At 35.4% G+C, this 25,032-nt stretch overlaps 1 protein-coding gene across 4 annotated transcripts in view; it reads right to left on the reverse strand.

Moving 5' to 3' along the window:
* The window catches only part of LOC111143676 (dedicator of cytokinesis 7), a 224,750-nt gene that overhangs the window by 141,699 nt on the left and 58,019 nt on the right, over positions 1 to 25,032 (reverse strand). For all 4 annotated transcript variants that reach the window (XM_022497507.1, XM_022497506.1, XM_022497505.1 and 1 more), the window contains exons 10-14: positions 21,437 to 21,517; positions 18,867 to 19,032; positions 13,793 to 13,935; positions 9,847 to 9,940; positions 9,014 to 9,176 (exon numbers count right to left, since the gene is read on the reverse strand). In XM_022497507.1, coding sequence (XP_022353215.1) covers positions 9,014 to 9,176; positions 9,847 to 9,940; positions 13,793 to 13,935; positions 18,867 to 19,032; positions 21,437 to 21,517 — 647 coding nt within the window. The remainder of the gene's footprint in view (positions 1 to 9,013; positions 9,177 to 9,846; positions 9,941 to 13,792; positions 13,936 to 18,866; positions 19,033 to 21,436; positions 21,518 to 25,032) is intronic.

Here is a 25,032-nt window from a genome sequence, read left to right on the forward strand (position 1 = left end):
ACTCCTCACAGTGAAATACAAGCCCCTAACTAAAAACTCATGGGTGGCTACGTTAAAATGTTAGGAAACAGAGTTCTCAATTCAAAAGCTTTTGTAATTAAAATAAAACTAGGATCAATTAAGATAGAATAAAAGCTCCGGTGATATATCTAGGGCAAAACCAGAACAGCAGAGTATGCAGCAATAGCTTGAGACATCCAAGAAAACTAAAAACAAATACAAAAATTTACACTCTTTAAAGCAGGGGACCATAAAGTTGAATGGGAAGAAAAATACTCCTTAATTTTCACTGAAACTTGTACTTCCTTAAATTCTGAATGTAGGAAACTAACCATACCAGTATTAGCAATACAAGAGAATTTGTCATTAATAGAAATCATACACATTTTTGTATCACAACTATTGCAGATATCTTAGAATATTTTTCACATGCTTATTACTGCTTAGAAAATATGGTAGCTTTTAGACCTGTGGCTAGATATTTTTTAATTCATTAATAAAGAAACATGCATCAGAACTTTACTATCTTGATAATTTAATTCAACATAACATAGGATAACATTGTTATCCTATGTATTTTATTTTATGTATTTAAAAACATTATTCCAGGGGCACCTGGGTGGCTCAGTGGGTTAAGCCTCTGCCTTTGGCTCAGGTCATGATCTCAGGGTCCTGGGATCGAGTCCCACATCAGGCTCTCTGCTCGGTAGGGAGCCTGCTTCCTCCTCTCTCTCTCTCTCTGCTTGCCTCTCTGCCCACTTGTGATCTCTCTGTCAAATAAATAAAATCTTAAAAAAAAAAAAAAAAATTCCAAAAAAGAGAATCACGGGATTCACAAAACTGCAAGGGTACCATGACAAAAAAACTTTAAGACCCCAACTCCAAAGCAAGATCTACCATAATATGACCTAATTCAAGAAGCATGAATTACAGTATATAAACAGTCATATATAAACAGTATACATTTACTTTTGACAGGCCAATCTGTTTCCAGAAACAGAAGTTTAAGGAAAAAATTCAATCAGTATATGAAATAAGTTATTAAACCACTCAACAGAAAAACATACTGAAGGACTGACAGGTGAAATGATACAATGACTAGGCTTTGTTTTAAAATATTACAGGAAAAAAGGGAACTGGCAATAGATAAAACAATAGAGAGGAGTGTCTGGCTGGCTCAGTCAGTGGAACAGGCAACTCTTGATTTCATGGTTGTGAGTTCAAGACCCATGCTGGGTATAGAGATTATGTAATAAAAAAAGTTTATGTTAACTAACTAGAATTTAAATAAAAATTTGAAAAGAAAAAAAAGAATGACAATGGAGGTTAATTATACTGTTCTATTTATATTGTATATGTTTGTAATTTCCTATTATAAAAGAGTTTAAGACTTTATTCAGATTAGCAAACCTAGAAGTTCACTAAGGATTAATAAGAGATGTATGGGGCATAGTCCTAACTGCTAACCAAAGTCCAGATCAAAATGAATGGCATCTTTTCATTTATTTCTTATTTATTTATTTATTATTTTTATTATTATTATTATTATTTATTTACTTGAGAGAGAGAGAGATGGAGACAGAACAAGTTGGGGTCAGGGTGGGAGACAGAGGGAAAGGAAGAAGCAGACTCCACACTGAGCAGGGAGCCCGATGTGGGGATGGATCCCAGGACCCCAGGATAATGACCTGAGCTGAAGGCAGATGCTTAACCCACTGAGCCACCCAGACGCCCCTTCATTTTGTTTCTTACATTGTTACCAGGTCTGAACCACTGCATTCATTCTTATATTCTTAGTAACACGATATTTGCTAGATACTCTCTTTCTAAAAATTGGAAGAAAAACAAAGATGAAAGTTCACTAGGTGATTACAACTAAGGTAACTTTGGAAAAGAGGCCAACTCTCACAATCTCACTAAGAATAACATGACATGTGATGTAGCTCTTAAAAACTGAACACACAGCATTTGCTCAATTAGATTATACCTTGATCTTTATAACTCAAATGCAACAGTGGAAGTCAAGTATAAATTTGGAACATGAGCAACATTACACAAATCCAGTATCTAACTTGTGGATGATTTCAGACACTCAATAAAAAAATTTTTCCCCACTGATATTACTTGGTTTAGGATTTTATTTATTTATTTGAGAGACAGAGCATGAGAGAGGCGCCTTAGCCAGTTATCTTAATGTAACAACTACACTAGTATTTTTTCTATGATACTGTGAAAACTAAGTATTTCCTTGATAAAGCAAGCATTTCATGTCAATAATCTTCATTGGTTTGGCACAATAAGAAATGCATGACATGGGACGCCTGGGTGGCTCAGTTGGTTAAGTAGCTGCCTTCGGCTCAGGTCATGATCCCAGCGTCCTGGGATCGAGTCCCACATCGGGCTCCTTGCTCATCAGGGAGCCTGCTTCTCCCTCTGCCTCTGCCTGCCATTCTGTCTGCCTGTGCTTGCTCTCCCCCCCCCCCCCCCTCTAAAAAAAAATAAAAAAAAAATTTAAAAAAAAAAAAAAAAAAAAAAAGAAATGCATGACATTAGCTGCAAACTGCCATGTATCTGTATGTCTTCATTCACCCCTATAGAGGAGTGAAAAGACCAGGTCTCTCCCAGATTAACACTCTACAAAAATAAGTGAACAATCAATGTGTGTAGGGGGGATTTATTTAAATACAAAAATCTCGGGACGCCTGGGTGGCTCAGTTGGTTGGGCGGCTGCCTTCGGCTCGGGTCATGATCCCAGCGTCCTGGGATCGAGTCCCACATCGGGCTCCTTGCTCAGCGGGAGCCTGCTTCTCCATCTGCCTCTGCCTGCCACTCTGTCTGCCTGTGCTCACTCTGACAAATAAATAAAATCTTAAAAAAAAAAAAAAAAAAAAAAAAATCTCTAATTTTAGGTATAGCTTAATAAGGGATTTTTCTAAATATCTTTGAGAAATCACAACAATTTCATTAAAACCTTATTTTTTTTAAATATAAAAAACTGGGGCACCTGGATGGTTCAGTCGGTTAAGAGTCTGCCTTAACTCAAGTCATGATCTCAGGGTCCTGGGATGGAGCCCTGTGTTGGGCTTCCCTGCTCAGTGGGGAGCCTGCTTTGCCTGCTGCTCCCCCTACTTGTATGTACTCTCTCTGTCAAATAAATAAAATCTTTTTAAAAATAATAAATAAAAATATAAAAAAATAACAAATTAAACATATGTATTTTTTATATACATACTCCTTAAAACAGCTTTTTCTACATTGTCTAATAATAACCATAAATATTGGAGGCCAAAGTGTTAAGTGATAGGAAATCGGTCATTTTGAGACTATAGTTCTTTTTAACCTGTTTTCTCACCTCAGCCAAATGTTTGTTTCAGTCACATCCATTCATTCTCCCTCTATTCAGAGAGTATTTTTAAAATCTTTTTTTACTCCATAAGACTCTCTAAAATACACTCAAGTTTTATACTAAAAATAGCTATGATGTGCAAATATTTTCTTAAAATTCACATTAAAAATGCTTAAAAATGGTTTTTTCAGTTACAAATGTGAGCCCTCTGGTATGTTAGCTAATCATACTGGTTCTACGCAGGCTGCTACACAGTTAGTGAGACAATGATGGTACTGAAACTACAAGGAGTCCTAGTGTCAACTTTATCTTTTTTTTTTTTTTTAAACATTATTCACTGGGACAATGTACACATATAGATTTGTATAATGAACACTAGTGTAGATAACCTGAAATAATGGCTTACCACAAAACATTCCTTAAAAGGTTAAAAAGAATTCAAACTGAGCAAGAAAAATACTATTGTGATCCAGCAACAATTCACTCAGCAAATATATATAGAAACTTATGCAAAATATTTTATGATATCTGTATGTTAGCTGATTTCTTTTTTTTTTTTTTAAGATTTTATTTATTTATTTGTCAGAGAGAGAAAGAGAGAGCACAAGCAGGCAGAGTGGTAGCAGAGGCAAAGGGAGAAGCAGGCTCCCTGCCGAGCAAGGAGCCGGATGTGGGACTCGATCCCAGGACGCTGGGATCACGACCTGAGCCGAAGGCAGCTGCTGGATTAAAATTGGAACATACTTGAGAGAAAACAATAGGCTACCTCATTCAGTAAGGTATCTTCTCACTTTAGATAAGCTCTCTACCCAATTCCCATTCAACTCCTGAAACATGTCTAGATCTTCTATTTCAGCCCCTCATATACTTAGCTCAGTTATAAGGCATTAAAAAAATTATTAGACAAGGATACATAATGAGGTATATTTTGAGGCAAATAATAAGGTAAATAAAGGTGTTTTGCCTGCTTTAATAAAAATGTAGCAATCAATTATCTAGCAATAAGAAACTTTAATTTTATTCATATTGTCAATAACTATAAACGCTGGATGAACTACCATCCCAAAGGATGAAGAACACAGAAATAAAATAAGACCTGGGTTCAAGTCCAGATAAGCTTCTTATCTCTTATTTATTTATAATAAATAAAAAATAACAATTCTGCCAGAATTAATTTATAAGATTCTTCTGAGACTGAATAAATTAATTTAAATGAAAACAATTTAAATTAAATGCTATAGAGCACTAAATTAATGTTATCATATCAGCACATCACAGGCAAGTTCAGGACACCAGGGGTAAAAAAAAAAAACCCAAAAACCAAAAAACAAACAAACAAAAAAAAACAATTCAAAAAAGCCTTCAAAGGAAATGATACCAACAAAGGATTAGCAATGAGAAGTACACTGGGCCACCTGAGGTGCCTGGATGGCTCAGTCCATTAAGGTTGAGCATCTGCCTTCAGCTCAGGTCATGATCTCAGGGTCCAGGGATTGAGCCTCCCACCCCCCGACCTCCCTGCATTGGGCTCCCTGCTCAGTCTGCTTCTCCCTTTCTGCCCCTCTGCCTCCCCGCTCATGCTCACACCCTCTTTCTCTCTAATAAATAAAATCTTCTAAAAAATAAAAGTATTAGACCACTCAAAAATATCAGTTAAAGCCAGAAGACAGGTGTGTCATGTTTTCAAAATCCTGACAGAAAATAATTTACAACTTAGAATATTGTAACCAGCAAAATCAGTAATTCTGGAGTAAAGATAAAATAAACACATTTTCAGATGCAGAAGTCTCAGAAAATTTACTCCGATACACCCTATGTCAAGAAGATACTGAAGGTTGTCCGTAAAATGAGTAAAACAAGAAAGAAAACTATACAGGAAATAGGGACTCCATAGCAAAAAAAACGCAAAGAGAACTTCCAGGATCATGGTAAACAGGCTCCAAGATGACAACTGTACAGTAGGCCTAGCAAGTCTCGGAAACTCCCTCGGCCACACTTACAATCTAGTTTCAAGGGGAACTGAGGAAGCTGAGAGTCAGGAAATGATTGTCTGCTGTATTTTATTGTACTGCAAGAAGCTTTAGAGAATTTTAGAAGCTTTAGAGAATTAATACATAGAAAAGTAGGGAAACTAAATAATGTTAACTATTTCAGGAATATAAAAGCTATATAAATCAAAAACAGCAGGAATAAAATCATAGTAATCTACAGGGCTCCACTGCAAAAATAGTTACGTAAGAATCACAAACATGTAAAAAAAAAAATCAACACTGATTTAATGAAAAACTGGAATATAACTACGTATGGAAGAGATGACAAGTATATGTATTTTTTTCTGGATTTATGCAAGTACATGTATTTTTAGGAAGGAAGATGTAAGAGTTAAATCTCGTCTTCTATAACAGTAAATAGATGTTTAAAATTAAACAAGAATCAAGAAATAGTAGCATGAATATGTTATTCAGGAAACAAGGAATAAAATACCAAAAGAAGGAGCAAAAGAGGTACCAGTGATTGACACTGAAAATTAGACATCAAGGTAGGGAAAGGCTGGTAGGAGTAAGATGAAGAACTTCCATTTTTAATTTCAAGCCTACAGTACTTACACGAACTTTAAGTATATTCGTACAATTTTTTTTTTTAAAGATTTTATTTATTTATTTGACAGACAGAGATCACAAGCAGGCAGAGAGGCAGGCAGAGAAAGAGAGGGAAGCAGGCTCCCCTCCAAGCAGAGCGCCCGATGTGGGGTCAATCCCAGGACCCTGGGATCATGACCTGAGCCGAAGGCAGAGGCTTTAACCCATTGAGCCACCCAGGTGCCCCCCGTACAATTCTTTTTAAAAACAGAAGTATGTAAATAACAAAAATAAGTAGGAAAATGAAAGAAAAGACCACTCAAAGTCCCTGGTTTCTATTTTCTTTATCTCTGAAACAATCCAAGCGGAGGCAAGACAGATAAACAAGTTAGGGTTGCGCTGGATGAGATTCCTGTACTAGATAAGACGTACAGCTGATAACCTCAAAATGGTTTCATACAAATTTTGGATTATATAATCACTTCTTTATTCCATGTGCTTGTAAGTACTTAAATATAATTTATAGAAGAATAATTTCATAATATCTTATTTCTTTCAGAAGCAATATATACTTTCCTTAGCCTAACTTCTAGAACTTTACTTACACCAACTGCCAATTACATGCAGTGTTTTGTACTCTGTACCCTCACAAGAGGAGGCAGGTATAATTATGACCTCACATTTTATTAATAAGAAAACTGAGTGGCCAATATATGAAGTAACTTGTCCTAAGTCACCAAATAGTGCATAGTGGAGTCAGAAATCACACTCCTAACTCTATGACTCTAAATCCCACTCTCATACCATTGATATTTCTGACCTCAATGAAGAAATGTTTATTGTGTGCAGCATCCTCTTCTAGATGCTGGAAATAAAGTGATAATGGAAACAAACAAGTCCCTGCCCTTTACAGTCATTACATTCTAATAAAAAAGACCCAAAAAACCCCATGATATAACTACATAATGTGATGCTAGACAACGATGAACTACATAATGTGATGCTAAATAATGATGATAAAGAACTGGAGAGAAGAAGTGGATCTTTTTAATGAGGGTAATGAGAGGGAGCCTCATGAGGCAATGACCTTTAAGCAGACATATGGCTGAATAATGAACCAAACCACATGAAGATCTAGGGGAAAACATGTCAGGCAAAGAGAAGAACAAATGGAAAAGCCTTAGGGAGAATGAAATTTTGTTTGTTCAAGGATGAGTAAAAAGGCCACTGAGGCTAAAGTGAAATGAGCAGAGTAGGATATGAAGTTAGATATAGGCAGGGGCCAGAGCATATAGAGTCTTATAGACTGTTATTAAAAAAAGCATTTTTTTCTGCTTATGATGGAATTCACCAGAGGTTTTAGATGGAGGAATGAATGATCTGATTGAGAACATTTAAATAATCTCTCTAGTGATAATGTTGAGAATTGATTTTGGAGGGGTTAAAGGAAGATGATCAAATCAGAAAGGTACAGAAAAATGTGAGATCAGAAGCTGTCCAATAGGCTAACATCTAACCCCATGCAGCAACTGAGCATTTGAAATGTGGCTCATCTGACAATGAGATGGGCTTTAAAAGTAAAACACACACCTGATTTTGAAGACGTTTTATAGGAAGGGAAAAAGTAAACTATCTCAACAGTTTTTCACATTTAGTACACATTGAAATGATAATATTTTAGGTGTATTAGGTTAGATAATATAAAATTAATTTCACTTGTTTCTTTTCATTTTTTTAATGCGGGAACTATAAAATTTTAAATTCCAAATGTAGTTCCCATTATAATTCTATTTGACAGTGCTAATCTAGATAGCGACTTGCCGAGAGTTTTTAAGTGGAGAAAGGGGGGTGCCTGGGTGGCTCAGTCATTAAGTGTCTGCCTTCAGCTCAGGTCATGATCCCAGAGTCCTGGGATCAAGCCCTGCGTTGGGCTCCCTCTTCTCCCTGCTCATGTTCCCTTTCTCATGGTCTCTCTGTGAAATAAATAAAATCTTGAAAAAAAAAAAAAAAAAAAAAAGTAGAGAAGGTAAGCAGTGCCTGGGGTGCCTAACCTCAGCTGGTTAAGCATCTGATTTCAGCTCAGGTCATGATCTCAGGGGCCTGGGATTGAGCTCTGCCTAGTTGAGCACTGCATCGAGCCCTGCATGGAGCCCCATGTGGGGCTCTGTGCTCAGTGAGGAGTCTGCTTCTTGTCCTCTCCCTTTGCCTCTACCCCCATTGGCATGCACGTGCAAGCAGTACACATGCTCTCTCTCAAATATATAAACAAAGTCTTTGGACAAAGAAAAAACTACGGGATTTGGGATACATTTTGAAAGCACAGCCTATAAAACTTGTGTGAGGAGTAAATGTGAGGAGTAGGAAAAGAAGAGAAATCACTTTGATTCCAAAATTTTGGCCTTAGAAACTGGGTAACTTGGTGGTGAAATGTGCTAGGCTGGGAAGGCTGGGCTGGAGTCTTATGTCTGAGCTGCCCTGCTGGCTATCCCAATGTCAAGTCACGGGCTAGGCATTCACAAATAAAGGGGCTTCATTCATAAGGAGTATAAATAAACGAACCCTTAGAATTATGGAGTGGTCAGCCTAGAAAGCCTATCCAACAGCCTCGTGTCAAGTATTCTGAGTAGTGGATCAGTAAACACTGTTGATTGGTTGTTGGGCCACAGTGCAGCCACATAAATTTGGTTCTGTGGAATGCTAAACTCTGCTAATAACATCTGAGGAAATACAGTAACTGGGAGTTCAAATGTTTTAATCTCACAGCCCACGATTCCAGGGCTAGCTCTACACCACGGGGAAATATACTTGACCTCGCCATCCCTTTATTCACATTTAAAATGAAGGTAATACCTACCTCAAGCTGTGAGAATTAAATAAAAGAATGTATGTAAGGTAATAAACATTAGACCTTTGACCTGGCACACAGTGTAAGTTTAATACATGACGACTCTTAATAAAACCACAGACTAAGAAATGGATTACATAACAAAGCTACAAAGGATTTTTGGAGAGTTTCATTCCGGTTCCACTTTAACGATAGAATATATAGTATCTAATTTCAGAAATCTCCAAAATTAAAATGTGTTACCTGTAAGTAGTGTTTGGAACATAGACATCCCTGGCAGGAAACTCCAAAATTTCTCTGGTAGGTCTAACCCTACTGTCTGGGTAAAGCTTCACTTGAAGCAGCTCTGGAGTTAAGCAATAATGGGGATTTTCAGGTGCAGGAGAAATGTCTATCTTCAGCTGAGCTGCATATAAAACATAATGTAAGAACAATGTAAACGTAAGAAAAACTTCATGTAAAAATGTTCCTGGAAGGATTTAGACCCTATTTTTGCAAGAAGTCTAGAAATTACGATAATCTCAGACCTCTAAATTATTTCATTTTACCAAGTCTCAAACTTACTAATTACTGATACAGAAATAAGTACATGTAAAATAATAAATGCCTATAGAATGAATGAATGAGAAAAAAGAAGCAAAAGAAAAAAAACAGAAAGAGGGATCTAGCATAGACTCAGCCAACATTCTGAAAGGTGATTTAATTTAAACTTTTTTACTCTGGAACAACAAATGAAACAGTTTTACTCTGGAATGGTTTGTTCTGATTGTAATATGAATTTGTTTCTGAATATTTACCATTCTACATACATTCTCTTTCCCCTAAAAAGTAATTTTAAGTCCTGATATTATTCATCATTCTCATTTCAGTACTCATATTATCAAAAGTACTGAATCTTGTGTATAAACTATTAAGACCACAACAAGAGAATAATGAGATAAAGAAGACTGACAGGCATTGGGCTAAGAAAGACATATGGGTTAGAGAAGTGAAAAAAGAAGTATATAATTACCAACAATATGACATATTAGTGATGATAAGGGTTGTAATAATGTCTAATCAAAAATTTAAAATACCTGTAATAGGTCTTAGTCGCCGTAAAACAGAAGATGGCCTTCTCATATCAGCAAGAAATTTGTACAAATCTTCATCACTTAGGCGGTCTCCTTCCTGAGGAAAAAGTATTCAATAAAACAAATACAGTAGATTGAAAATAAATATATATTGCCTATTAATATTCCTACCCTCTTCTGTCAGGTTAGCCAGAAAGAAAAGTAAGATTAAATTAATATAATTATGATTAAAAATAATTACCCTGCTGATTTGTTTTCTTCTTTTTATGCTTTCAAATTTTATTGAGTTATGATACTATTATCTACATTTTAATTTTATATATATACTTATAGCCCATTATTTATGTTATAAGGTATTACAAAAACACTCTAAAATGCAGAAAATCAATACAAGTTAGAGGTAGAGGTAGAGGAAAAAGGAAAAAAGAAAAATAATAGACATAAAAGAAACATATATATATGTTATATACAGTCTTAAAAATTTCTTATACTTGAGTTTTTGTCTTTTCAATTTTATATCACCAAATTTCTCAAATGCAGAATATATAGCATTAGCTAAATTTGAAAAAGAAAAGAATAAGAAGCAACAAAAACTACACTTTTTCTGATTGCAAGTACTTTTTAAAAATTTTTTCATTTGAGTGTAGTTAACACAAATGTTACGTGAGTTTCAGATGTACCACACAGTGATTCAAGGCGTTTATACACTATGCTACACTCACATTTACTAGCTATCATTTACTACTATACAACACCATTAAAATATCATTGACTGCACTCATTACGTTGTGCCTTTTAGTCCCATGACTCCATTCATTCTGTAACTGGAAGCCTGTATCTCCCACTCCCCTTCACCCATTTTGCCCATCCCCCAACCTTTCACTCCTCTGGCAACCATCAGTTTGTTCTCTGTATTTACATGTCTGATTCTGCTTTTGTTTGTTTATATGTTTACAGAAATTACTCTAAAGGAAAAGAATAATTATCCTGCTACTAAGACCAGAAAGAAAACTGTGACACAATCTCAATCAATGGGAAAAAAGACAAGCAAACAAACAAAAAAACCAAACCATACCTAATCAATATAAAATTTTCAATTCAATATTCTTTCTTACAAAAGAATTTTACTCTTTTATTTAAGAGTCAATCTTTGGGGGCACCTGGGTGGCTCAGTGGGTTAAAGCCTCTGCGTTCGGCTCAGGTCATGATCTCAGGGTCCTGGGATCAAGCCCCACATTAGGCTCACTGCTCAGCGGGGAGCCTGCTTCCCCCTCTCTCTCTGCCTACTTCTCTGCCTACTTGTGATCTCTGTCAAATAAATAAAATCTTAAAAAAAAAAAAAAAGAGTTAATCTTTGGAGTTTATTAATCCAAACCTCCTGCACTTGGTATCTTACTGTTTTTAAGCCCTGTTCATATATTTCTTATTTTGTATGTTAATGAACATATTTAACATTACTACTGCGAGCTCATCTTGAGCCATATCCCATTCGTTCACTTTTACATTCTAAACGGAGTAAAGAATTGATCTTCTTTTATCCCACTACTTAGAAATGTGATTTTTAATTTCCAAGTGATCCACGGTTTTTGTTAATACTTTGATAAACAGTTTTGAGTTTTATTAAGTCATGATTAGAGAATTTCATTTTATGAAGATTTTTTCCTGTGGTCTAATTATTGTAAATGTTCCATCAGTTGCTAAAACAATATACACTCTCCTTCTGTCAGATCTTTAAATGGTCTTAACTGACAGTACATTCAGATTATCTCTACTTAATTATTTCTGTCTACTTAACCTGTTAAATTGATTCTATTATTGGCCTCCACTCTCTACTCCCTGTATGCCTTTTGTTGGGTGAGACACAATTCCCACCCCCCCCGCTTGGCCCTGTGACTTGTCTTGGCCAATAAGCAAATGTGACGCAGAGACCTGATAAACATTTGCACAACTGAGTTTCGCCCTTCTGTTGAACTCCTGCCACTAGGATGAGAACATGACCAAGCCAGCCTGCTAGAGGAGGAGAATAGAAGAGAGACATGGAAGACACCTGAGTCATGTTAGTCTTCCCAAGAGAAGTTAGTCTAGATCAAATAATCGAAGTCGATCTCTCAATGTGAATGAGCCTAGCTGACACCCGCAACTTCCACACTGCGTATTCACCACTGTATATCCAACTTATATACCTGTCAACAAATAAATTTCTTAAAAATTAATGGGTGGGTTTAATTTTGTTTTTATATCTCCATGTACTTTTAATAAGTTTGACTTGACAATTTCAAATCTGTATATAAGCACTGCTGATTATTACATCCCAATCATGGTTAGTAATCTCTCATCAACTTAAAAAAATACCTTCTGTATCTCATTTAGGAGAAACTTGTACCTTGAATTCTACTATATTAAAATTATAATCTCTGCTTTTTACTTAATTTGCATTTGGCTGGTGCATAGTATCCTAGCTATTTAAAAATACTTTTAAAAATTATACATGCTAATAATTTTTAAAAATACACTGTACAAAGTATAAATGTTTTTCATTAAAATAAACAAACAAACTAATAAATGGTTTCTATTGTTGATGTTTCCAATCATCATTCATTTGAAGTTTTCACAATCACTTTGTGCTAGCTTCCAGCTACCAGTCTCCAACATAGTATCCAGTACATGGTGAATGCTCAAAAAATATTCGCTGGATAAACAGGTAGGTGGGTGTACTGATACTCAGTACATGCTGATCACTCAGAAACTGTTGGATCAATAGGTAGGTGGGTGGATGGATGACTTGGTGATTTAAGGTTACAATACCAGTTCAATAATAAAGTAGGCTGAAGAAATGAAAAAAGAATTGGGAAATAGTGCAGAAGTGATATAGTGCTTGAAGAAGTAGAAAGAGAGAAAAATGTCATAGCTGCAAGGCTGAATCACTGTATCACGAAAATCTACTGCCCAGTTCCTGTAGCTTTATTTGGCCTATCACTTCATCCAAATAACACTGTGGCCTTTTCTAGACTCTTTCTTGTTCTATCGCCCATAATAAAAAGACCCTTACCACTTTAGACAATTCTCAGCTACTTTACTCTTTCAAGTTATAAGATGTCAGTAGGCCAGGATTTCCTCCTCTTATTTAGAATAAGACCTCAAAAGAAGGAATTCTTGGACAATATTTAGCACTTCCCCTTCTTCTGTTCCAAAACATATACACGGTACCAATTCATTTTGTATCAAAACCCAGTATGGACATGCATATGTGCATATACTCATGCAAAAATTAGGGAGAAAAAATCTCACTGAAGGAACATTTAACCTCGCTATGTGCAATGCACTATTATTTTTCTATTCTACTGTGTTTGTTTGTTTTTAACCTGATGTATAACCTTATCTATTACATTTCCATTACTGTTAATGGATCATGACCAGCATTTGAAAACTCCTGATTTGATTCATGATTTAAAGTACAGAGAACATATTTGAAAAGAATAAAATATTTGATCAAGAACTTCTTGGACCTATAAATGCACCTATAAAAATAATGTTGATTACATTTTAGCACAAAAATGCACTACAAAGGCCTGAAAGTCCTATTCCATATAGCACTGATGTGGTAAATTCAACCAAAAAAAACCTGGATGGGGAAGAGAGATACAACCACACAATCACTGACTGAAAAAATTCATATACCCTAAATGTTTAAAAGTTAAAACATTACAATTGAGAAATAGGATATAAATGTGGAGGATAGATTTTGATGCATTATTACTATAACAGTTAAATAAATATAATTATACAACAGGCATACGATTATTTTATTCTAATACTTCTTATTCTTGAAAGTTTAAAATTTCTCAAAATCACAAACACTGCATGTACATGTACCATTACAATTTTTCTGAAAATAAAAAAATTTCACATACAAATAGACCCCTAGAATTCCTACATGACAGAATAATACCTGCTTAAAAAAATTTGTCACTGTGAGAGTAGCAGGTCGAAAGCTGGTCAGGTTACAAGCGTCATCTCCACTTGTTGTCCTTTCGAGTGATCGTCTGCCAACAATACTAGAATTCCTCCTCTCTGACCAAGACCCTTTTCGTTCTACGAAGGGGGGGAAAAAGCATGATATTCATTTTCATAATATTTAAAACTTGTTTTAAAGCAGCTTTCCAAACACAGGGGGAAAAATCATTAAAAGTTGAAAATTCAGCATACTAATTGTAGAAGGAGCTTCACTTCCAGAGAGTGGGTGGCACAGTCAGCTAAACATCTGACTCTTGGTTTTGGTTCAGGTCATGATCTCAGGTTTGTGACACTGAGCCCTGAGTCAGGTTCCACACTCAGCGCAGAGTCTGCTTAAGACTGTCTCTCTCTCTCCCCTGTGCTCACTCTCTCTCTCTCAAATAAATAAATAGAGCTTTAAAAAAAAAAAAAAAAAAGAATTTCACTTCTGGAGAGATCAGTAAGAAAGCACTATACCTAAATCTTCTGGTTCTCTTTTTAAAATTTCTCTAGTGTAAAAAAAAGTCTCTACTATGCTATAATTATGTATATAACCAAAGATGAGCTATGATGAGCAGCTACAGAGGAACTATGTATTTGCTGGGAAATATTCACAAGATAAAAATTTTAGTAACCATGTAATAGTCCGTAACTTGAATTTGAATTCAAAACAGAATTTTAATTCCAAGTCCTTACACAACACCATTATTCAAAACCAAATGAACAGCTATGTTGCAGATCAACAAGGAAACAGAAGACCTTAAACAAACTAGACATTACAGACATCTATACAACATATCAGCAAGGAAAAGCAGAATACATGCCCTTCTCAAGTGCACACAGGACATTCTCCAAGGCAGACTAAGCCATAAGACAAAATACAATAAATTCAAAAGGTCTGAAATTACACAAAATATGTTCAACAACAATGAAATCAAACTATAAATGAGTAACAGAAGAAAATTTGGGAAATTCATAAACATGTAGAAGTTACCGCAAACTCTCAAATAACCAATGGGTCAAAGAGGAAATAACAAGGGAAATCAGGAAATAGTTAAGATGTATGAAAATGAAAACACAATATCCCAAGACATATGGGATATCACTGAAACTGCTCAGAGGAAAATATGTATCTATAAATGTCTGTATTAAAAAAAAAGAAGAAGAAAGCTCTCAAATCAGTAATTTAACCCTACATTTTAAGAAACAAGAAAAAAGGGTGCCTGGGTGGCTCAGTGGTTTAAGCCTCTGCCTTCGGCTCAGGTCTCAAGGTCTTGGGATCGAGCCCTACATTGGGCGCTCTGTCAACGGGGAGCCTGCTTCCCCCTCTTTCTCTCTGTCTGCTGCTCTGCCTACTTGTGATCTCTTTCTCTGTCAAATTAATAAATAAAATCTTAAAAAAAAAAAAAAAGAAACAAGAAAAAAGGAAAACTAAGACCAAAGCAAGCATGAGAAAGGACTCAAAAAAAAAAAAAAAAAAAAAGCTGAGGGACGCCTGGGTGGCTCCGTCAGTTAAGCATCTGCCTTCGGCTTACGTCATGATGTGGGGTCCTAGGATTGATCAGGCTCCCTGCTCCGTGGAGAGTCTGCTTCTCCCTCTGCCCCTCCCCCTGCTTGTGCTCTCTCATCCTCTCTCTGTTGAATAAAAAAAATAAGATCCTAAAAAACAAAAATGACAACAGCTGAATGGCGATAAATGAAATAGAAACTAGAAACACATCAATGAAACCAAAAACTGGATCTTCTAAAAGAAAATTTTAAAAATGTTAGCTAAATGGATAATTAAAAAAATAGGAAAGGCTCACATTACTAAAATCAGGAATGAATGAGGAGACATCATTACAGCTCTTAGAGAGAAAAGGGATTATATTACAATATTATGAACAACTGTAGGTCAACAATAAGATAACTTACACAACATGAACCAACTTCTAGAAAGAAATACAGTACTGAAACTGATTAAAGGTGAAGCAGAAAATATAAAAAGATCTAATTAGTTCAGAAAAAATTTACCACGAAAAGGCAGAGCCAAGATGACTTCACTAGTGAATTCTTCCAATTTTTCAAAAACCAAATACCAATCCTTCACAAAACCCTCCAAAAACCAAAGCAATAATTCACAACTCATTCTGTGAGGACAGTGTTACTTTAATACTAAAACCAGACAGAGATGTCATAAGAAAGAAAAACTGCAGGCCAATATCCCTTATAAATATAGAAGAAAAATATTAAACAAAATATTGAGAAACATATTCTAACATCTGCAAAAAACTTGCATACCATGACCAAGTGGGATTTCTCCCAGAAATGTAAGATTAGTTTAACACCCAAAACCCAATCAAATAATGCAATACACCCTACTTAAAGAATAGAAGACAAAAACCATACAAGTCAACCCAGAGGCAGAAAAAGCATTTAACAAAATCCAACATTCTTTCATGATAAAAACACTCAAAAAGTCAGGCATAGAACGGAATTTCACCAATCTACTGAATTATATCTATAAAGTATCTATCAAGTATCATACTTGATAATAAAAGACTGAATGCATTACCCCCCAAGGTCAGGAACAAGAAGAGGATATCCACTCTTCCCACTTTAATATTGTATAGAAGAGTCTAGTTAAGATCATTAAAAAAGAAAAAAGAAATAAAAGACATCCAGACTGAAAAAGAAACAGTAAACCTTTTTGTTATTTGCAGATGACATGATCTTGTATAGAGAAAAATCCTAAAGAATCCAGAAGAGAAAAAAAAAAACTAATTAATAAACATGTTCAAATAGTTTCAAAGTACAAGATCAATATTCAAGTCAATCAATATTCAAGTCAATATTCTATACACAAGAAATGAACATTCTAAAAATGAAATTAAGAGAACATTTCCATTTAAAACAGCATAAAAAACTAAAATATTTGGGTATCCATTTAACAGAAAAAGGACAAGACTTGTACACTGAAAACTATAAAATGCTGGAAAAAATATTAAGATCTAAATAAATGGAAAAACATTCCATGAACTGGAAGACTTAATAGTCCCCAAATTGATTTACAGACTCGATGTAATGCCTATCAATCTTCCAGCTGCCTTTGTGCAGAAATCAACAGCTGATCCTAAACTTCATATGACACTACAAGGGTCCAGAATAGGCATACACACACAAAATCTTTAAAAAAGATAATAAAGTTGGAGGGCCACTCTCTCCACTTTCAAAAATTACTGCAAAGCTAAAATAATCAAGATGGAATAGTATTACCATAAGCTTAGACATATAAATCAATTGAATAGAATTGAGAGTCCAGAATTAAACCCACATATCCATCATGAACTGATTTTTAACAAGAATAGCAAGACCATTTGCTGGAGAAAGAACAGTCTTAGCAAATGGGTGTTGGGACAACTCATTACCTACATAAAAAGAATAACGTTGGACCTCTACCTCTTACCATGTATAAAAAGTAACTGGAAATGAATTATACCCAAATGTAAGAGTTACACCTTTAAACTCTTAGACAAAAAAACATACAGGTAGATCTTCCTGATATTGGGTTAGGTAATACTTTCTTAGATATAACTCCAAAAGCACAAGCAACAAAAGAACAGAGAAATGGAAATTCATCAAAATTTAAAATATCTGTGCTGCAGACAATACCATCAAAAAAGTAAAAAACAAACAAACAAACAACAACAACAAAAAAAAAAAAACCCCACAGTCTGGGAGAAAATGTCTGCAAGTCCTTAATTAGAGAAAAGATTTGTATCCAGAATACCTAAAGAATTCTTACAACTCTATGACAAGAATATAAAAGAGCCACATAAAAAATGAGCATCCACTAGATAACAAGACAAAACAGACATTTTTTTAAAAAGGGCAAAGGATAGGACTACATCTTTCTCCACAGAAAATATACAAATAGCCAGCGCAAAAAATAACACTCAAGGTCATTAACTATCAAGGAAAGGCAAATCTAAACTACAATGACAACCCTCTTTACTTGCACTAGGATTGCTGCAATCAAAGGGCCAGATAATAAAAGTGTTGGTAGAGATATGGAGAAATTGGAGCCTTCACACACTGCTAGTACAATTTTTAAGGTTGCAGAAACATTGGAAAACAGCCTGGCAGTTTATCAAAAGGTGAAATACATGGGCGCCTGGGTGGCTCAGTGGGTTGAAGGCTCTGCCTTCGGCTTCGGTCATGATCTCAGGGTCCTGGGATCGAGCCCCACATGGGGCTCTCTGCTCAGCAGGAAGCCTGCCTCCCCCCGACCCCTGCCTGCCTCTCTGCCTACTTGTGATCTCTGTCTGTCAAATAAATAAAATCTTTAAAAAAAAAAAAGGTGAAATACAGAATTATCATTGATCCGACGATTTCTAGTATATAAAGAAATGAAAACATGTCCACACAAAAGCTTGTACATGAACTTTAACTGCAGCATTATTCATATTAAACAAAAAGTACAAACACATAAACAACCCAAATGTGCATCAACGGATGAATGGATTAATAAAATGTGGTATATCCACATGATGCACTATTATTTGGCAATAAAAAGAAATTATACTGATGTGCTACAACACAGATGAACTTTTAAAACATTATGCTACGTGAAAGGACTAGTCATGCAAAGACTACATATTGTATAACTGTACTGATATGAAATGTCCAGCATAAGCATATCCATCCAGAGTAAGGAGTTCTCAAGTTATTTAGGGTTGGGTTTGGGGACTGGGAGAGAATGGAGTTACTGCTAATGAGTACAAAAGTGTTCCAAAATTAGACTGTGGTGATGGTTGCAGAACCTTATGAATCAAAAAAAAAAAAAAAAAAAAAAAAAAAAAATTATACACTTTAAATGGGTAAATTGTGTGGTATATAAAGTACATCTCAATAAAACTGTGGGGAGAAAAAGCAAAAAAAGAAAACCTTTTCATGCTTCAGAACACTGCAAGGTCTACAAATAAAACAAGCCTATATAGAAAAAAGAAAAAGTTATACATTTAGGAATATTTTATATAAAACACTCTTACCTCCAGTGCTTATTTCCACCTCTGTAGAATCTCTTTCCAAACTCCCCGCACTGCTAACAATATTCATTAAATGGATTGCAGTCCAAGCAAAAGGCATGCGATATTTCCCAAGTCTTTGACAAAACTGATCGGCTTGACTTCTCAGCTTCTCCAATTTTTCCTTATTCTGCAAAACAAAACTTTATACATTATGTAATTATGCTCAAAAGAAATGAATTAAAGACTACTTCATAATACATATGAAGATGGGGTAAGAATTCTCCATTCTCAACAAAAATGGAAAAATAGGGGTGCCTGGGTGGCTCAGTAAATTAAGAGTCTGCCTTCAGCTCAGGTTATGAACCCAGGGTCCTAGGACTTAGCCCCACTGTGGGCTCCCTGCTCAGTGGGGAGTCTACTTCTCCCTTTCTCTGCCCCTGCTCAAGTGCTGTCTCTCTTGCTGACTCTCTCGCAAATAAATAAAACCTTCTTTATAAAAAAATGGAAAAATAATTTATACCTTTCAGAGGTATACACTATTTATCTTAACCACTGAATAATTTCGACCCATTCTATAAATGTATATGTAGAGTAAGTCTTTTAAATTTCTCTTTGTGATTATCTCACCTTGTTCCTAGGAGAGAAAGGAGAGCAAGTGCCAAACATGTTTATGTATTACAAGTACCATTTTATGAAAAGAAGTATAACCATGTTCTACTCAGTAACTGCTAACTATAAAATAATTCAAGGTTATGGACTTACTAAATTTTTATTATTATGAAAAAGATGGAAGCAGTTGAGCCATTTGGAACTAATCTTTAATTTATGGAAAGAAAAGGAGTAAGGTATGGTGAGACTGGGGAGCGCAGACAGGCTAATAAGCCAAGAATTGTAGTAAGAGAAGCAAAGAAAAAATTATTACAAAGGGACCAAACCCCAGAAACAGACTGATGGTCCAAACAGTATGTGCCTTTCAGGAAGATATCCTGAAGCTGGCCCAACTTTTAGGCTGCCCCTGACACAAACACTAAGGGGGCCTGTGATAGCCAACCAATGGTCTAAGAGTAAAAACCTACACCAAATATCTTATATGCTCTTTCCATATAGGATGTATACTCTACCACAGTCCTATCTTGAGACTCAGGTCTGGGAAAAGAGGGAAGGATAACTAAATGGTAGCACTGTTTCTTCCTATTATACCTCCAAAATAGAATCTTGCTTTAGAGACTAGATATCCAGTGTACTTGATTCTATGAGCTTATATACATATGTAATAGGGTGCTATTATAACTATGAGCTCCATAAAACAGGAAATTAAATTTAAAAAATGACAACCTGGGGAAAGCCAGCATACATTAACCCTGATTTCAACCAGCCAGCCAGGGATAAGAGAACATTATCATGTACCCAAGTCAACCGTGATTAGCAGAAAAGTCTCAGTTCTTATTATAAATTTCACAGACAGAAAGCAAAGCATATTTTAGATTTTGGTAATTTGTCCAGTATTCCTCAGGCATACTCTCCAGGCTATTCCAACTATTAAATCATGCGGTCAAAGATCTAAGATCATCTGTTATTCTTTTTATTTTTTATTATTACTTAAGAGATTTTGTTTATTTATTGGAGAGAGACGGAGAGACAGAGAGAACAGGAGCCGAGAGAAGGAAAAGCAGGCTCCCCACTGAGCAAGGAGCCCAATGTGGGACTTGATCCCAGGATTCCCAGGATCATGACTTGAGCCGAAGGCAGACGCTTAACTGTCTGAGCCACCCAGGCTCCCCTCATCTGTTATTCTTGTGGCTAATTCAGGGTATCCGAAATTTGGTACCAACTTTAATATAAATTACTCTTGTTTTATAAATTGATTCAAATTCTACAACATAGTGGTCTGATGGCAAAACAAATTGCATTTTCTATTTTTACCATATTCCTTAATTATCTGCAACTAGACAGAGCTCCAGAATACTGGTGTCTTGCTATGAAAAGTTTTACTATCAATACCACTATTTTATAAAAATATCACTACTTTTGAAAATTTTCATTATTTAGGAATTAAACTATATTAACTTCGTTCTCTCCAAGAAAAAAAAAAACAAAGAGTAAATTAGTTTGCAGGTAACAGAGATTTTAAATAACAACACAGCATAAGGGTACCTGGTGGCTCAGTCGATTAAGTATCTGACTCTGTATTTCAGCTCAGGTCATGATCTCAGGGTTGTAAGACTGAGCCCACATTGGGTTCCATACTGGGCATAAAGCTTGCTTGAGATTCTCTCACTCCATTTGTCCCTAGCCAACCCCCCTCTAAGACCAAAAAATAAATAAAATAAAATAATAATAATAATAATAATAACAGCATATGATATAAGCTAGGTGACAAAGGAAATAAAGAAGAAAGTAAAAAAGTGGGTAGGCCAATAGGAAATGATGAATTAGTAGTGAAATTCCTTAATATGCTTTGTATAGTATTCTCCCAAATAAAAACTTGGGAAATCTGAGGATGTTTAGGGTTGGACTCAGGAGATTTGGGGAAAATGGGGAAGGACTATATGACTATAAAGGTGGAAAAAATGAGAAGCATGATAGTCTACCTTTGTGGCATCTGCTTCTTTGAAAATCATGTATGGCTCTGCACACTCTCCGATGTCACCCTGCTGTAGGACTTTTTCTAGCTGTCAAAGAAAAAAAAGTAAAGACTAATTAAGCCAAAAAAAAAAAAAAAAGAAAAAAGAAAAAACAAAGGGAAATAAAAAGAAAGAAAAGGGGGGAAAAAAGCAATCAGCCTGGAATGCAAGGATGGTTCAATATAAGAAAATCAATCAACATAATGCACTACACTAACAGAATGACAGAAAAAAAAAACACACGATCATCTCAGTTGATAAAAAAAAAATAATCAGGCAAAATCCAACACCCTTTCACACTAGGAATACTCAACAAACTAGCAATAAAAAAAAAAAAAACTACCTCAACATAATAAAGGCCATATATGGAAACACCACAGCTAAAATGATATTCAATGGTGAAGTTGTTCCTCTTACATCAGGAGCAAGATAAGGATGCTCACTTTTGCCAATTCAATTAAACAAAATACTGGAAGTCTGAGCCAGAAAATAAGGAAGAAAAAGAGAAAAAAATGAGTCCAAATTTGAAAGGAAAAGTAAAATTGTCCCTGTTTACAGATAGGATCCTTTATTCAGAAAATCCTAATATCACACACTCACACACACACACACACACACACACACACAAACAAATGGTTAAACTAACAAATAGAGCAAAGCTGGAGGATACAAAATCAAAACACAGAAACCATTTGTATCTCTATACACTAATAATGAACAATTCAAGAAGGAAATTAACAATTTCATTTACAATAATATCAAAAGGAAAGGAAGCATACATTACGCCACTCTGCTTCTACAGAAGACCTGTATTAATAGTTGCTTTTGCTAACTGAAAGAGTTTCACTTCTATAAAAAAAGGCAAAAAGTAAAAATAACATTCAACATTTGCTTTGCAGTTGCCAGATATACAGGCAGCACACACCCTGAGGAGCAAGAGTGGGGCTTTCCAGCTCCCTCCCTGGACACTCCACTCAGCATCTCAGCATCAAGCTGCCATAGCTTTGAACTGTGTCAGCGAGTATCTGTGCTTTACCTCCATTTATTTTGTGCATCTGTTGGCAAGATATGTCTAAAGGTATCAGGAAAGTGTGAGAGAGATTATTTTTTGGGCCAAATAAGGATGAATAAACCATTTTAATCATGCGAAAGAGTATGACATGACAACATACATAAAAGAACAAATTAATGCTGCACATAATATGGAGGACTCTCCCAGACATCATATTGAATGAAAAGCCAGACACAAAAGCCTGCGTAAGATACGATTCCTTTCACGTGAACTTCAAGAAGAAAAGCCAGCAATGGTGACAGAAGTTAGAATACTAGTTATCTGGTGGAAGGGCAGGGGTAGTCACTAGAAAGAGAAACACAAGAACCCTCCAGAGTAATGAGGTAACAGAAATACCGTATGTCTTGAGCTGAGGAGTGATTATACAGATGCATACATGTGGAAGAATTTACCCAACTGTTTACTCCAGATTTGTATACTACAAAGATCTTACTGTAGATAGTTTATATCTCAGTATTTTAAAAAACCTGGTAAGTAGCAAGTGTAACTAACTGAAACTTATTCACTGCTGGTGGGAATGCAATTTATCACAGATACTTTGGAAATCCATTTGATAGCATCTACCAAAGCCGACATACAAATATTCTATGACTTGGCAATTCTACTCCCAAGAATAAACTAAACGGAAATGAATACATGTCTATCCTCATGAAATGCAAATGTTTACAGAATTACTGATAAAAACCACAAAATTAAATTAACCAAAATGTCTATCACCAGTGAAGAGAATTATGATATAGTCATATAATACTATACAGCAATGTAAATGAATTTTAAAACTGGGGCACGGGGCGCCTGGGGGGGCTCAGCTGGTTAGGCATCAGACTCTTGGTTTCCATTGGGTCATGATCTTGAAGTTGTTGTATCAAGCCCCGTGCTGGGCTCCACCTTCAGTGAAGTATCTGCTTGGGATTCTCTCTCTCTCTCCCTTTGTTCCTTCTGCAACTCTCACATACACACTCTCTCCCTCTCTCTAAAATAAATAAAATCTTTTAAAAAATAAAAATTGCTGCATAGAGCAGTAAGATTAATCACATGAACAAGTAGCAAGTCACAAAATAAAAATACCCTTGGATCCTATTAACACAGTGTTCAAAAACAAGCGAATACTTTTGGGGGAGAAGAAAAGGAGTAGTAAACAGTATATGGGCAGTTTCTGGGATTCTGGTTAACATTTTGTTTCTTAACCTGGGTGGGTGGTAACATAATGTATTTATTTGGGGATAGTTCATTAAGCCATACATTTATGACTTTTATCATACTTCATTAAAAAATTTAATTAAAATAATTTTAAGCTTATTTTGTTACAGTTACCTTACTGTAAACCCAAGTTGTTGTTTTTTTTTTCATCTATTTGCAGGTTTCTTTCAATGAGCTTTGTTTTTATTCTCTAAAAAAGACTAGTGCTGCTAAATATTTGCTTCTAGGATTGACTGTTCATTGTAGCTAAGACCTATTTTAACCTGAATTCATAGCAATGTGTCCACAAATTAGGACATTATTCCTGTGGGTAAACAGGATTCATTTCATGACAATCCACTTTATAACCTTATTGTAAAATTCATTACCTTTTATGATAATTTTATATAAATAAAGATAAATGATTAAGGAATATATTTTAGGCTTCTCTCAAGTCAAGGTCAAGTTATGGTAAATGATTCTTCAAGTTATCCTAAGCTAAACAGCTTAGTAACAGAGAGATTTTACAATTTGTAATCCTTATTCTTTTTTTTTTATTTTTGTTTTTGTTTTTATCTTTCTAAGTTTTTATTTATACTCCGGTTAGTTAATATATAATGTAAGAGTAGTTTCAGGAGTAGAATCTAGTGATTCTCCACTTATATACAACACCCAGTGCTCATCCAGTGCCTCCTTAATATCCATCACCCATTTAAACCATTCCCCTGCCCACCTCAAATCCAGGAACCCTCAGTTTATTCTCTATAGTTGAGTCTGTCCGATGGTTTGCTTCTCTCTATTTCCCCCCTCATGTTTGTAATTCTAATTCTTAACTGGCTGAAAATCAAATCATACTGCTCCATAACCTTGATAATTTAGATATTCATATTTATATAATATAAACACTGAGTGATAAAATCACAGTAAGGTTCCTATGACAGTTAATTTTATATGCCAGCTTGGCTAGGTTTTCATGCCCAGTTATTTGACAATCTACATGTTGCTGTGAAGGTATTTTTTTTAGAGGTGATTAGCATTTAAATCAGTAGAATAAAGTGGACTACTTTCTCCACAATATGGGTGGGCCTCATCCAATTAAAAGACCTTAAAAACAAAGACTGAGGTTTCCCAAAGAAATAATTCTCAAGACTGCAACAAAGAGGCACTGCCTGGGGGCACCTGGGTGGCTCAGTAGGTTAAAGCTTCTACCTTTGGCTCAGGTCCTGATCTCAAGGTCCTGGGATCGAACCCCACATCTGGCTCTCTGCTTAGCAGGGAGCCTGCTTCCTCCTCTCTCTCTCTCTCTCTCTCT

This window comes from Enhydra lutris, unplaced genomic scaffold, assembly GCF_002288905.1.
Source record: "Enhydra lutris kenyoni isolate GAN:26980312 unplaced genomic scaffold, ASM228890v2 scaffoldscaffold9, whole genome shotgun sequence".
Taxonomy (NCBI): Eukaryota; Metazoa; Chordata; class Mammalia; order Carnivora; family Mustelidae; genus Enhydra; species Enhydra lutris.